Genomic DNA, 16,232 nt, shown 5'->3' on the forward strand with positions numbered 1-16,232 from the left:
GAAAAGAGGAAAAACTATCTAAATCAGATTTTGGGGGACTTAGCATTTTTTTTTTTTTTTTTACTATAAAATATTATTTTAAACCTATCAATCAATAATACCAGGAATGAAATGTACACAATACTTAAATGATCATTTAAATCAAAGGGAAACAAAGACAAGGAATTTACATACCGATTGTAGAAATCATCTCTGTAGTAATCATAGTCAAAGACGTAACCACTAAGGAGGAGACAAAAAGAATTAGTTGGCATTTGTTGCAGCCACGTTGGATTTTGATCAACCACACCGAGTTTTGGTGCTCACTGATGATGTTCTAGCAAGCAACTTGCATCACTTTTTAAATACTTATTTTCCAATGCAATTATGTATCTGAAGAGATTTACAAGATGACATTTCATTGGCCCTCACCCCATGTCAAAGCCCTGTCCTGTGTCTGACAGTGTAGAGACTGACAATGTTGCAATGGAAGATGAGAGCCGGCAGCAAAATACATTTTTAAAATACTTGTCATTACATATAACTGAAGCCCATTTTTTTTTTCTAGACAAGATACAACGTAGCTGTTTCTTCGTCCTAAGGTGTGTACAGTGAGGCCAAACAATGAACCAAAGGTACAGAAACAGCCTAAATGAAAAGGCTTAGTGGCCCAGTCCCTCTAACAATGGTAAGTAGGAATGTGGTTTCCTCAGAAATTCAGCTTGTTTAGTTCTAAAAACTATGATTCAATACTTTACATAGAGAAAAAAAATTTAAAAGCCACTTTGGCTGGATATTACCACTAAGAACAATATCATACGGTATTTAAAGAAGAACTAAAGAGTGCATGGCAGTGATGAGATCGTTATGACGAAGCACCTTCAAGGAACGTAAAGCGCACGTTGCCCCACGCACGGCAGGGTTGTGGGAGTTTATGAAGCACTTCCTATGCATCTTTCAATTTTGTCCTCAAAACAACTCTGTTGGCTACTGTAACTGGAAGAAACTAAAGCGTAAAGGACTTCAGTGACTTGCTCACAAATCTTTTTAAAATTTATTTTTTACTTATTGATTTTTCGAGAGAGAGAGAGGAAGGGAGAGAGAAACGTCGAGCTGCTGTTCCATTTATTTACACATTCATTGGTTGATTCTTGCATGTGCCCTGACCAGGGATCGAACCTGCAACCTTGGAGTACTGGGACGATGCTCTAACCAACGGAGCTTGCCAGGGCAATTGCTCAAATTTTTATCACTAGAAGTGACAGAGCTGAGACTGGGGAACTTCCGAACCCAGGTCTGGAGCTTCCCCCCGACACTGACACTGTGTGACCCGCCCCAAGGTGAAGAAATGTACCCTCATTGGGACCGGAGCATCTGCTCTGCAGGAAGTGTTTGTTCTTTTAAATATTTACTCATTGCTTTAATCGTCAGAATGTTTACCATTTGAACCCTTTTAAGTATACAATTCAGTGCAGTTAACTACGTTCGCACGTTGCGCACACATGGGCACTGCCCACTTCCAGAACCTCTCATCACCCCAAAGAGAAATTCTGTACCCCGCCCCCCAGCCCTGGCAACCTCCATTCCACTTTCCGTCTCTGTGAATCTGCCCGCTCCAGGTTCATCATGTAAGTGGAATCATGCCGTATCCCTCCCTTCCCATCTGGCTTGTTTCAGTTATAATGACTTCAAGGTTTATCCGTGTTGTGGCACGTAAGGGAATTTCATTCCCTTTTATGGCTGAATAATATACCACTGTATAAATATGTATATAGATATGCACCACTTTTTGTTTAAAGTTATGCTACTTTGATTCCCATTTATCATGAGTAATCACTGTTTCATCTTATGTTTACTTTCAAGAATATCTTCATGTTATAACTGGAAGTTTGTGCCCTTTGACCCGAGTTCCCCATCTCCCCCACCCCCAGGCCCTGCTGGCATGATTCTACTCTGTTTCTGAGGTTTTCTCCCCGATTCCACATATAAGTGAAATCACCCAGTATTTGTCTTTGTGTGTCTCACTTATTTCACTCAGCACAGTGCCCTCCAGGCCCATCCCTGGTGTCGCCAGTGGCAGGATGCTCTGTCTCACGTTGGATAATGTCCCCTTGTTGTAGAGGTGCCACCCCTTCTACACCCATCCATCTGTGGACAGACACTTGAGAAATGGTAATTATGCTTTATAATCTTTTTCCTGAGACTCTTTTTCATATTATAACCTCAGACAGGAGAGCTTAATAGCAAGAAGGAAACGATACCACGGACCAATTAATGCAAGTCCGAAGGTGGCCGGCAGTGGCAATTCCGCTCCCAGGTCTTCAATCTGTAGGAGACACTTTGATAATTGAACAGCCTTTTGGAAACTTAAAAATGCATGAGGAAAAAAAAAAATCCGTTTTAATTTTTCTCGGCGGCCTCTTAGATGATCCTGTCCAATCCGCGTACGTTTGTTCCATCCTGACTGCAAGGGCGTATGCGCGAGAACAGGAGACAGCTGAGCATCCCGAGTTCTTTGACCTCCGAGCCCCACGATCCGCCCCGTGAACTCAATTTTATCTGTCAGGTTAATAATGAGATGAAAGGGCTTGGTAATCACGACAAGCCGGTTTCGTCTTGGTAGTTTAGACTTTTCGCAGACAGGCCAGGGCTGTTGCTGGCTCAGCTCATGAGCTGTGAGTCAGGCTGGGTTTCCGAGGGAGTGGGAGAGATCCAGGGAGAGCACCTGGGGCTCGTCGGATCCGTGTCCCTTACGCCTTCCTGGGCGTCCCTGCCGCCCGCCTCAATCCCTTATCATTTTTTTCTCCCCCGTAGATTGTACCTCTTTCATAAAAACCCCTCCCTTTTCTTTCTGCGTAAACCTCTACTGGAAATTAGCTGTCAAAACTGGCACATGCAGGAAGGAGTCACAGTGAAGTTTCTAAGGTATTTCATGTATCCTAGAATTTTACCGCCAGGAAAACACCTTGTCTTTCACATAAAAAAAAAAAAAATCCCCTTTGCCCCTCATAAGCCAAGAGGGCAGCTGCTATGCTTGAGGCTAATCTCTTTTGGCTTTTAAGGGAGAAACCTTTGCAAATTCTGTTGCAGTAATTCTGTGTGACGATCTGGCTCTTAGGCCACTGAAGACCAAAGGATAGTAAGTTAGGTTGTCTAGGGCACTGTCCAGGAGGAAACCAAGTCCAGTAAATGTCAAAGATTCTGTCATTTGGGGGTAAGGTCAGTGGCAAGGGGCAGGCACTTGACTTTCTAGAAAAATGGAACAAAGGTTTTGAACATGTAACCCCAATACTTTGTATTTTCATTTTTAAATCTGGTACATGTTTATGACTTTTACTCCACTTTTCAATGTACCTTTATTCTATTTGCTCAGATTCCCTAAAAATTTAATGAGAAACCAGATTTGGTGAAGTAATTGTTGAGAGTCACATTCTCTCTCTCTTTCTCTCTCTCTCTCTCTCTTTTATTACTGAAGATTAAATGAGACCTAGTAACGTTCCTGGAATTTCATTTAAACTTTTTCATTTATAGAAGAAATCACTACAACTTATTGGGTTTTGCAATATATGAGATCAATTTTCTCTAATCCCTTTGAATTCATAAAGCCAGCTTCGTCTGAGTAGACTAATACACAAAAGCATTTCTTGTGTTTTCCATTATGAAACTTCATTAAAATATAATCTGAAGAATGTTAATAAACTTCTTAACACAAGGAGGGAGCATGTTAATGGCTTCTTAACAGACACCCTGCCAATAATGACTATTACTGGAGCCTTCTCGATGGCTACATCGCCTCTCTGAAGTAAATTGGATAATCAATTCTTGAGCAGTTATTGTAAGCACGATACTGGGAGTCGTCAATAATATCTGCAGAACGTGGCTTCTCACCTCAAGGAAAGTCATTCTGAGTGTAAGGGATCAGACAAATACACGAGACCATAATTCAAAGCAGAATTTCGTAAGTGCCAACGTAAAAAAAAACCACAAAAAACTACCAGCAGAGCTTGTAGGATGCGGTTGGTGGGACACCGGGATCAAAGGCATCAGGGGAGAGATGGCGTCGGAACTGCCCCGTGAATGTTCACCAGGTACGTAGTCCTCACAGCTGGTCAAGAATTAGCGCCAGGAAAACGCGGAGCGAGTGTGGAGGGTCATCTCTCTCTGTAGGACAGCTCTTCTCAGTGCACCCGTGGGAGTCACAGATGCAGAAGTGACCGCACGGGCTGACTGAGTGAACATCCGAGCGGACTTGTCCCTGGGTCCTCAGATCGCCCCCCAGCCGCTGTTCCCGGTCCCAAGTCTCTCCCCTTCTCCTACCCACCATATACGCTGCTAACAAATTAAAAGCATTCTTTATACAAAGTGTCCAAATAAGCAAAGAACAGCAACAACAGCTCTCCAACTACTCGGCAAGGCCTGCAGGTAACCTTCAGGCTCTGCAGACTTCATTTCTCTCCGAAAGGCAGCTGCTCCTTCCCACAGGTTTCAACAAAAATGCGTTCGGTTTCTTGCATTGCGGAGCCCTCTCCCAGCACCTCCTCCCTGCGAGGCCCAGCGGCGCTCCTTGCTCTCGGGGGGGGGGGGGGGGGGGGGGGGGGGGGGGGGGGGGGATCTTCCTCTCCACCGGCTCCGCAGACGGCTTGCTCCGGTTGGGGGCTCTGCTCGAGGTGTTTCTCAACCTGCTGGATCTTCTCTGGGTCCAGTATGCAGCCATCCTCGGGGGCCTGACTCACCTTCCTCAATGAAAACGCTGGTTGAGTTAGACCGAGGCCGCGCCCCCCCCCCCCCCCCCCCCCCCCCCCCCCCCCCGTGCTACTGTTTGTCTTTGTTACTTTGTTTCACTGCTGAGCCTGGGGTCCTCTCTCCCTCTGCAGTGCACCCCGCCCGCCAGCATCCGCCCTCCGGTCTCCGAGCTCATCCGCACAGAGTTATTCCTGAGAGGCTTTTCCTTCGCCGACCAACCCCTCCATCCCGTTAATCACTCCTGTCCTCTGCCTGGGAACTTAATCTAATTTGTCTGAATTTCTTGACACCGAAGTTTTCAGAGTAAAATATTCCAGGAGGACTCGTGTCGAAATCCTGCAGCGTACGATCCATCTCTTTAACTGAATTTAGTCATGAGACGCGCAGGTGCCGTCCTGTATCGCCTCCCTGCGCCCTTCCAGCTGAACACGGTTTGAAGCTGAACGTGGCCTGCAGGCTCTCATGGTGAGTTCAGAATGGGACCCAGGAAAAATTTTACTGAAGAAACAATATGGTTTCTAAAACCATGAGACATTTGGGGGTTGACCTTCTATGTTACCATCTACTGCGGCGGGCGGGCCAAGACATAGCGGCTCGGGGCACGCTGTCCCCCGCTAAGCTCCTGAGGCGGAAGTGATGCCGGCTTTTGCTAGGATTTGGCAGCTACGGGTTGTACTGTGATAGCCGATTTGTTCCGCAGAGTTAAGTAGGAAATCTTTTGAATCAGAAAGTATTCTGTACTTTGAAAATGTCATTAGAAGTGTGGAAAAGGTCACATTTTGAGATGGATGACATAAAGATCAGTCATTCTCGGCCGGGTGAGCAGAATTCAATCGGGAAGTGAGCCTTTAAAAGTTCTGCCAGCACTTTCATATGCAAATCTGAGATTCACAATGCCTATAAAAGCAAAAATAACTTTTTATGTGCACAATTATTTCCCCAAATAATTAAAGCTATTATTTAGACATTATGATGATTGAAATAAATATAAAACTCTAAAGAGAGGAAAAGTGGAAGAAAGACGGCGCTTGCCGTGTGGAGAGGGGACTCAGCCAGGGGTCCTGGTCGCTGTCCCTCCAGCCAAGTGTAGAGGGTGCAGTTAGGTTATTTAGCCAATATTATTTAAGTTAAAAAAATTTTTAAAAAGTCTATTGATTTTAGAAAGAGAAAGGGAGAGGGAGAGAGAGAAACATCAGTGATGAGAGAATCATTGATCGGCTGCCTCCTGCACGCCCCCGACTGGGGATCGAGCCCACAACCCTGGCCTGTGCCCCGACCGGGAATCGAACTGCGATCACCTGGATCCTAGGTCGATGCTCAACCACTGAGCCACACCGGCCGGGCTTAAGTAAAAATTTTAACACCATTTTATCTGAAATACACATGGAGCCTGTATGACATCAGACTGAATGGATTTAATGACTAAATGGTGTTTCCTCTCTCTCTATATATATCAAATGACAGATTGCCTTTTAAATACCTTATTTTTTGATGATCAGATATCATCCACATCTGGGAGGGGTGAGTGCCTGTGATATGTAATGATACCAATTCTCCAAGTAAAGCCGCTACGGACGGTGACATTTGCTGTAACGCGACACTTTGCCACCGGAACGAAGGAGGCCGGGGTGGAAGTGCTGATAACACTCTTTCCAAATACCATCAGCTCCAGAGTCCTGCACCACCGCTTCCTTCACAAGCAGGACTTAAATAAATCTATTTAACGACCCTGTGCACTCTCTTCCCCCCAGGAACACCCGTCCTGCCCGCTGTAATCGGCAATTACTTCCCTCCCCCCAGGAGGATGCTCCGCCCGCGGGAGAAAGAAAGTGGTTTCCGTGGCAATCAGCCCCGCCGCTGCGAGCACTTTACGCTGGAATCGAAGGCCCGAGGAAGGCTGAGCTTGATGATCCCACTGGATTTCATTATCGAAGAGCCGCGAATTCTTGCGTCTGAGACAGCGCTGCCGAAAGAGGCACATACGTGATCGATTACCCAATTTATTGCTGATAATGTGTATGCCACGGAGCGCGGTTTAAATGATCTTGACGGGCAGGGAGGAGCGCCACCCGCAGGTGCAGCGGTGAACACCCCGTGAAGCTTTCTCCGGTTCTCACTGCGTTTGGCTGAGTGGCTGATAAATTAAAATGACAATTGTAGCATCAGAAGCTCTGAGCACCCGCCAGAGAAGCTGCCTGGGGGGCCTCGGAAAATAACACCAGCACAGTGGCTAAAGGAGTCATTAATTCTGTGATGGCACTTGTCTGAGTCTAAAAAATAAGAAATGGATTTTTAGAGGGTGAGATTGGCTCTATCCCCGTAGCCCTGTTTCCCTGGAGACCCGAGGAAATTGAAACCACACCATCAAAAGACAGGCCCTGCATAGGCCACTGGCGACTCCATGGTGTCAGGCGGGTGTTCAAAGCTCAGGGACAGTTTCTTGTTACCCTTCCCGTAGTTTTGACGCTACACCCGGATTTCAGCGTGTCCCCCGGTCACCTGTGATCCCACCAAGTTCAGTTGAGAGCCCCTAAGACATCGCCCCTCCCTCGTGGGTTCTGAGAGTCCTAGAGAAATGATATTTTCATCAGGCATTTTCTTTGTTCCTTTTTTTTACAAATCTTATTTTTTTGTTGACAAATGAAAACTGTATATATTTAAGATGTACAACGTGATGTTTTCATATACGCGCATGTTGTGAAATGATTTCCACAGTCAAGCTAATTATGCTATCCATCACCTCACATAGTTCCTTCCTTAGAGCGAGTACTCTTCAGATCCACTTTTTACAGAAGCGAATTTCAAGTATACAATCCAGAGTTGTTCACGACAGTCGCCATGCCCTCCAGGAGTTCCCAGGACTCACTCATCCCGGTAACTGAAGCCCTGTCTCCCCAGTTCCCCCACCTCCCTGGCAGCCACTGTTTCACTCTCTGGCTCCGAGCTCAGCTCCTCCAGCTTCCGCATCGAGTGGGATCCTGCAGCGTTTGTCTTTCTGTGTCTGGCGCCCGACTTATGTCATTTACCGCCCTCCAGGCTCATCCAGGCCATCACAAATGGCTGGATTCCCTTCTTTGTAAAGGCTGAGTAATATTCCATCATATCCACATAGTGTCCACGCCCTGTGGTGTGGACTGAGCAGAAGAGGTCTCAGGCGTCAGGAGGTGGGCCGGGCCGGGCCGGGGTGAGCTCACTCACGGAGCCAGCGCCTCAACAGAGATCGACGCAGTGACCGGGATTTGTATCCTGAGTGCGCTTTTGAAATCCTCAGCCAACCTTGAAAAAGAATATATTCTGAGCGGTATCAATATCATTTTTAAATTAGTCTGAGCTATTTAAATTATTCTACTACAGCGAAAAAGTCTGAAAAAGGTTTCTATCCATGCGATAAATAATCATTCTGATAATAAAGCTGCTCATGCAAAAATTCACCCACTGAAAACCTGGCCCGAATCAGAGTTTCAGTTCCAAATGCAGCCGATTCATATGCAAAGTCTTCCCTTAAAAAGGTCAACTTCACGCTGGAGAGGTAGGAAGAAATAATTCAGGTGGGAGATTTCCTTTCGTGCCTCGAGGGTGGTTTTAAAGGGGCTCAGCGTCTGCGAGGGTCCCTGTGCTTGAGGACTCGCGTTCTGTCCCAACACGGACTTTGACATCCCGACTCTCAGGTGTCCACGGAGCAGGAACTTCCTGCTCCGTTCCTCTGTGCAGTTCATGGAAAAGCTGTGAAAACCGTTTTCAGGGCAAAACTGGTTCTAGATGAAGACTTAGATCTTAGAATCTTAACTGAATGATCACTCAGTTCTATTTTTTCCATTGCTTTTTAGAGAGAGTAGAAGGGAGGGAGGGAAGGAGAGAGAGAGGGAGAGAAACGTTGATGTGAGAGAGACTCATTGATTGGCTGCCTCCCATATGCGGGGATCGAACCTGCGGCTGAGGTACGTGCCCTTGACCAGAACTGAACCCAAGACTCTTCAGTCCGTGGACCGATGCTCTAACCACTGAACCAAACAGGCCAGGGCTCTAAGTCATATCTAAGTCATACCTAAGTCATGTCTAAGTCACGTCTAAGTCATGTCTAAGTCATGCCTAATTCATGTCTAAGTCACACCCAAGTCATATCTAAGTCATACCTAATTCATGTCTAAGTCATGTCTAAGTCATGCCTAAGTCACGTCTAAGTCATACCTTAACCCGCCAGGTCAGTTTTCCCGTTTTGAGTATTTGCTGAGTTAGAAATCTTTCTTCTTTGCAAACTTTTTCTCAGGGCTCCACTACTGAGTTCCGAACTCCGATGAGTTTGGAACAAAGGTTGGGGAGGGTGTGCGATAGAAAATGACTTTGCCTCAAAGAAGTGGGAGGCCAGGGCCGCCGAAGGCGCACTCCGCAAGGCGTGGAAGGAGCGATTCCCCCCCGACTCGAGGCAGGACGCGTGCACCCCGAATAAAGGTCTCTCAGGCTTAACGGTCTTGAACAGCAGCAGCTGCTGACCAGCGGAGCAAAGAGGCTGCTCCAGCGAGTCCTCTGGACAGACCCGCTCGCCCTGTCGCTTTTCATGAAGTCGTCCAGTAAATCACGGGCTCCATTTCCTTCCCCTGCCTCCCACACCGTTGTTCTGACTCCTGAGATTCAAGCGGCTTCCGAGACGCCTCGATGAGCAGCAGGAGGGGGGGAACCGTGGTGCTCAGAGCGACAGAAGTATCCAAAGGCCACGGACAAAGTCATGAAAGGAACTGATGTGATCACTCGCAAATCTAACCCATCGAGTTCTGGTCACCGAGCGTGAGAACGGCGGCCGCCTGGATGGGACGGTTTTTCATCAAACCCTGCGAGGCTCCCTCAAAGCCACACATCACGTCTTCCGACGCCTCCTGAGACTTGGCGACATCGACCGTAACGCCAAGAGAAGTCCTCCCACCGGGCGTTTTAACATATTAGTCAAAGGATCATTGGAGAGAACCATTAAAAAACAACTTCGCTCATTTTTATTAGTTCTAAATGCCTGAAAATCATCCATGTGTTCTTGTCAACATCATTAATATTATTATGTTACTATTTTATTGATTTTTTTAGAGAGGGAGGAAGGGAGAGAAACATTGATGCCAGAGAGCAAAGTGTCTATCGGCCGCCTCCTGCCCGCCCCCGACTGGGGATCGAGCCCGCAACCCGGGCCTGTGCCCTGACGGGAATCGAACCGGCAGCCTTTCAGTGCCCAGGGAGACGCTCAGCCGGGTGGCACCGGCCAGAGCAACAACATGCTATTAACAGATTAAGTATCGGGGGAATTTTTAGAACCAACCTGAGCATGTTTACGTGATGAGACTACAGATAATTACGGCCCACCCTGTTTGGAGTTTATTGAGGACACAGGATTTCATGCTCGCTCATCAGCTGAATTTCTGAGGTCACCACGCAGCGCGGGGTGCGTTTTACTTAAGTCTTTACGAAACGTAGAAGGCGAGGTGTGCAGGAACGATGGGCCCAAGGACACATTATGACTGAATATGGGGTCAAATGAGTGAAATACCATCTCAGTAAACCTCGCTAATTTAAATCAAAAGTTGATTGAAGAATTGAGACTTAAAATATTTAGACATATACTCACCCAACCGATAGGAACGGCTCCTTTGACTCAAGTCTGTGGAAAAAAAAAAAGTTTATTTTAATATAACAACATGCTCTACATTTAAAGTTGCTTTTGTAGAAATCTGATGGAATTATGATACTTGTTGGGATGAAAATGCACAAATTAGCACCAGTAAAGTGCTATAAATATTAACACCTAACCTGGACTAATTCCAATTCTAGCTCCATCACTGGAGAGGCTAAAAAAAAGAAAAAAATAACAAAATAAAGGATAAAAAGAAATATCAGGAGGCAAATATAAAAAAATAAGTAAAATAAAATTAGTAAACCACAAAACAAACAAACAAACCAACCAACCATTCTGGTCTTACTTTTCTCATCACAACATAGGCTAGTATTGCATCCGGCAAATTTTCCTCCATCTTAAATTAACTATATATTCTTTGCAAAAGGTAAGGCAATCAGAAAAGTACCCCTTCTCAATATTTCCTAATTTATAACTAAGGCGACCCGTTGGTGGGTGCATCTTGGCCGCTTTATTTTCATTAAGCTTCTTATCACATGATTGATTATAGGTTAAATGCAGGCAAGTGTTGAAGACGTTTTCATCTAAATCCGGGTGCTTAACATTTTTTAAAAAGGCTTCTTGTTTTAAAATGTTTTAATTACATGTATGTCGCCATCTTTCTCGACAATTTCAATAACCATAAGATGACGCCCGAGGATATGTTTATTGATATTTTTAGAGAGAGAGACAGAGAGAGAGAAGCATCAATCGGTCGCCTCCCATGGGCTCCCCACCCGGGGACGGAGCCCGCAGCCTTCTGGTGTCCGGGGAACGACACTCCAACCAACCGACCCACTGGGCCAGGGCTTTCCGTGTGGTTTTTTATCGCTTTTCTCACCAACCACTTTACTGCAGGCAACTTGTCTACTTACAAACAAATTCGGTTTAGCTCGGCCTTGCTGCCTTTAGACCACTTCTGCGCTGTGCTGACTTTCCTTCCTTCCCCCACGCACGGTCTGTTACCTTTGAGTCTCCTAACGCCTCTGTAAAGCCCGTCGTGACGCCTTCCTCTTACGGGACAGTCCTGTCCCTGCTTCTGTGCTTCTATCTGTCACCGTGACAGTCTCAGGACAAAGCCCTGGGCTGCAAGGCGGGGGGTTCATTGAGCCTGGTAACAACCTTCACGGGCCGCCTGCTCAGACAAGAGCACCTGGCCGTTCTGTTGAGCCCCCCAAGGGGCCCAGGTGGGGAGCTTTGCTGCTGCTCCGCGAGCCGAGGCAGCTGTCCCCGGAGACAGGCCCGGGTGCCAGGGCTCCCCAGCATTTTCAGAGGTGACGTGGAGCAGGAAATCTGGGTGGGGAGCCACCACCGGGCCACCCTGCCTCATGTCTCATCCTCAGAGTGGTGACCAGTGACCCCCAGCGAGCGATGCTCCGCTTTGTAACCAAGCTCAGCCGCCGTTCATCTCATGGGGTCGGCCCCCAGCCTTGCGATGACCCAGAGATCCTCATGCTTCTCTTATTCATCACGTAGCAAACGCCACGGCCGGCTCAGGGCTGCAGCGAAGAGCACGAGGTGAGGCCTGGCCGGTTCGCTCAGTGGTTAGAGCATCGGCCTGTGGACTGAAGGGTCCTGGGTTCGATTCCAGCCAAGGGCACACAGCTTGGTCGCAGGCTCGATCCTGTGCCCCAGTTGGGGCGCGTGTGGGAGGCAAACCATCGATGTGTTTCTCTCACATCAATGTTTCTCTCTCTCTCCCCCTCCCACTCTCTCTGAAAAGCAATGGAAAAAATATCCTCAGGTGTGGGTTAAGAAAAAACAAAAAAGAACATGAGATTATGGACTTAGACCAACTCGCAGGGTTCTGGGCACACAGCAGCCCCGGGCGGCCACAGCGACGCCAAAGACGGGCCATCACTCTAAGGGCCCAAGGGCCTGGGATACAGGAAAAACTCACTTTTGTCACTTTAGTCCAGAAAGTGAAAAGACTCAGTAAAAGAAGGAAAGTGCTGGGAGAAACATCCCCTGGGGGACACTGTTCGTCAATTTAAGCCTTAGAAAGATGATTACACCGCAGTTCGCCCGAGACGACGTCTCTGGGCTTTTTTTATAAGGTAATTGTTTTGTGAAGAAAATAATTGATTTTATCTTTCTTAAGATTTACTTTGAACAGGAAATAGGTAGTGAATTTAATAATACTTCATTCGGGATCCGGTGGAATTATGAGCAGAATAAGATAAACTATAACCCTCCAAAAAAAAACAACAGGCGCAGTAGAGAAATGAAACGGAATGCAAAATTAAAATCAATATTTGGGGCTAAAGGATTCAGAACATTTTGTATTTAACAACAACAAAAAACAGCTGCATTTATCGAGGGCCTGGTAGTGCTCAAAATGCGTTATAAATGTTGATTTATTTCAGCATCATGAAAGCCTCGGAGCGGGATGCATTTTACAGTTGAGGAAACTGATACCCAGAGATGCTAGTGTCCTTCCCAAGGTCACCGAGCTACAAGGTGGTGGAGGCAGGACTTGAACTAGGCCCTCAGGCCCCAAAGCTCAAGGGCTCGCGTCTCTCACGGTACCTCACGTCTCCCCGGCTTAGTTTTGTGGCCGCATCCCCGATGGCACTGCCACATGTCCTCGTTGTTTTTAAATTCTTCTGAGAGATCTTATCTGATTCCCAGTTCTGTCGACGTTCCGGATGTTCCCAAACGCCCGGCTCTGGCATCACCCCATTTATGACGTGTGGCCACGTCTGCCCAGCTGAGGCCTCCTACGGTAGGCGCCTTTAACTCAACAAGCACCAACTCAATTCCGTGCCGCCCGCCCGCCCTCATCCTTTCCCTCTTCACCCCTGACTCAGGGGCATCACTGGCCACGCGGGTGCCCGAGCTGGAAACGGGAGACGCTTCTCATTCACTAACTGGGCAACAGCCCTCGGTGCAGCAGCCCCTCCCAGGAACGGTTCCTATGGCCAAGGCCCCTGCATTCTGGTCGCAGCTCAGCTGTGGTCATCGCAGTCCACGGGTCATCAACTTTCTTTTCTATTTATTTTTTATTTTATAAATATGTTCTTATTGATTTTTTGAGAGAGAGAGGAAGGGAGAGGTAGATAGATACAAACATCGGTGAGAGAGAAACATCGATCAGCTGCCTCCTGCATGCCCCCTACTGGGGACGGAGCCACAACCCGCTCATGTACCCGCCAGGAATCGAACCGGTGACCTCTTGGTTCATGGGTTGACTGTCAACCACCGCACAACACGGGCCGGGCCGATCATCAACTTCCATGAGGGCTGTTAGAGCCACCTCCCCAGCGACCCCCCTTCTGCAGTGTTTCCTGAAGCAGCCGTATCTCCCAGCAGAACCGTCAGTCCGCGATGGTGGTCAGGTTACGGTGTTAATCTGTCTGTGCGTCGCGTAAGCATTTCTTCAAACATTTTAAATCAAAAGGTTTATAAATTACATTTGCTCAGTGTGAAATATGAATGACAGGCTATAAGTAAACATAATATTAAAAAAGCTTCTTCTTTAGGCAATTATAGGAAATGTTAACCTGTTTAGTTAACTGTGTGAGTTTTAGCAACATTATCATAGCTCAAGGCTCATTTAAAATAACTTCTTTAAATATTTTATTATAGACCCTTTTCTTTGAATATTCATAAGAATGAGAACAGCTAAATTGCAGAGCATCTGTAACAGATCCAGGCTCCTCAAATATATCACCTTTCAGGAACGCTCTTCCTTCAGGAGCCAGGCCTAACAAACACTTTTTCCACCAAACATACTCATATAAGATATTTTCACAATTATAACCCCCCCAAAAGGGAGCGCATGGGCCATTTCTTCTTCAACAGGAGTTCACATTCTCTTGGGAAGTGTGCACTAAGGAGAACTCACCCTCTGTTACCCAGATGGATGGATATTCAGCTTTGAGTGTTAGAAGTGGACTGTTTTTTTGTATTTTCTTTTGCAGATATTGGCAGTCACACTTTTCCATGACTGTAATTTGGCTGGAAAGATTGGATCAGAAGCAAAAAGAGACTGTGGTTGCTACACAGACCCTGCAATAGTCTACTTTGTTTTTATTTTATTTTTATTTTATTTTCTGTGCAATCTTGAGAAAGAAGAACAAAGTTAGAGGTATCTCACTACCTGATATCAAACTATACTGCAAGGCCATAGTCATCAAAACAGCACAGTGCTGCCCAGTAAGCGGGGCTCAGCGGTTGAGCATCGACCCAGGATCCAGGTGATCGAGGTTCGATTCCCGGTCAGGGCACATGCCCAGGTTTCAGGCTCGATCCCCAGCAGGGGCATCATGCAGGAGGCAGCCGACCAACGGCTCTCTCATCATTGATGTTTCTATCTCTCTCTCCCTCTCTCTGAGATCAATAAAAAATAAAAACAATAAAAACAAACAAACAAAAACCACACAAAACCCCCCAGCATGATACTGGCATAAAAACAGACACATAGATCAATGTAACAGAACAGAGATCCCAGAAATAAACCCACACGTATATGGTCAACTAATCTATGACAAAGGAGGCAAGAACACACAATGAAGTAAAGACGGTCTCTTCAATAAATGGTGCTGGGAAAATAGGGCAGATACATGCAAAAAAATGAAACTAGACCACTTCTTACACCATATACAAGAATAAACTCAAAATAGATTAAAGACTTAAATGTAAGACTCAAAACCATAAAACTCCTAGGAGATTGTCCAATAAACACTTTGACTGGACACTCTTAGTAATATTTTTTCCTTTGGAAATACCTGCTTGGGTGAGGGGAAGCAGAAAGCGCCCCTGTGCGAGCTGCTGGCCTGTTCACACTCCCTACACCACCGGGTGCTTTCACCTCGACTATTCAGTGTCGCCCTAGTGGGAACATTGCAGCCCTCGCCCGCTAGCTCCGTGGGTTAGAGCAGCGCCCTGATTCGCCAGGGTTGTGGGTTTGATCCCCGGTCAGGGCACAGCTGGAACCAGTCAATGATGCCCGGAGAAGTGGAAGAACAAATCGATGTTTCTCTCTCTCTCAAGTCAATCAATAAACACGAAGAAGAAAATCAGCTGTAGGGAAATTGCACAACTATTACATTAGAACAGAGGCGGGGAACCTTTTTACTGCCAAGGGCCATTTGGATACTTAAAACATCATTCACGGGGCAAAATGGTCAACTTCAAAGTTAGCTATGAAAAAAGCTCCTGGGTTTATTGAATTTTGAGTCCCGCTGGAGGTTCCCTTGGCAGGGCCGGACCACATGGTTTCTCGAGCCGTAAATGGCTCAGGGGTCAGATGTTCCCCATCCCTGTGTTAGAAGAACTTGAAGCTCAAACCTAATCTCTACGGCCACACGAGGAGGTGGTAACACGTTTGTGGGTGACATACAGTGACATCATGGAGAGAAACAGAATTAACTGTCAGTGCTGGAGGGCAGGAAGCTCTGCTTTTCCAAGTAGAATCGACTGTGGGTGCTGGAGGGCAGGACTCTCTGCTTTTCCTGACTGTGCAGTCTGGACGGCACCAGGTGGGGAGATAGCAGTCAGCTGGTGGCGAGATCCCCAGACTTCAAGGCTACCAGCCGGAGCGCAGTCCCTCGTCTCCTTACCTGATCCAGGCAGGTCCTTTATGGTCTGGGAGCTTGCTTTTCCCACCTGTAAGGCCAGGCGCACAGCACCGACCTGGGGCTCGGTGGGGACAGAGGAGGGCTGGCCGCGCAAACACAGAAGGGAGGCCCACCCAGAGGGAGGCGGGCGTCATCATCAAGCGTGTGTAAGGACGCCAGGGAGCCTGAAAGGCTTTCTCGGGGCCAGGGGCTCACTCTCTTTGTTCCCTCTGGGCCCGCCGGCAGCCTCAGCCCGTCCCACCTTCACTGGCGTAAGCAGATGAGACCGGCATCAACGC

At 47.1% G+C, this 16,232-nt stretch overlaps 1 protein-coding gene across 3 annotated transcripts in view; it reads right to left on the reverse strand.

The window, feature by feature from the left end:
* RALYL (RALY RNA binding protein like) overlaps window positions 1-16,232 on the reverse strand; it is a 216,325-nt gene that overhangs the window by 17,317 nt on the left and 182,776 nt on the right. For all 3 annotated transcript variants that reach the window (XM_016198919.2, XM_016198920.2, XM_087825254.1), the window contains 2 exons: window positions 10,328-10,360; window positions 175-222 (listed from right to left, as the gene is read on the reverse strand). In XM_016198919.2, the coding sequence (XP_016054405.1) occupies window positions 175-222; window positions 10,328-10,360 (81 nt within the window). The remainder of the gene's footprint in view (window positions 1-174; window positions 223-10,327; window positions 10,361-16,232) is intronic.

Source organism: Miniopterus natalensis, chromosome 16 (genome assembly GCF_054644295.1).
Source record: "Miniopterus natalensis isolate mMinNat1 chromosome 16, mMinNat1.hap1, whole genome shotgun sequence".
Taxonomy (NCBI): domain Eukaryota; kingdom Metazoa; phylum Chordata; class Mammalia; order Chiroptera; family Miniopteridae; genus Miniopterus; species Miniopterus natalensis.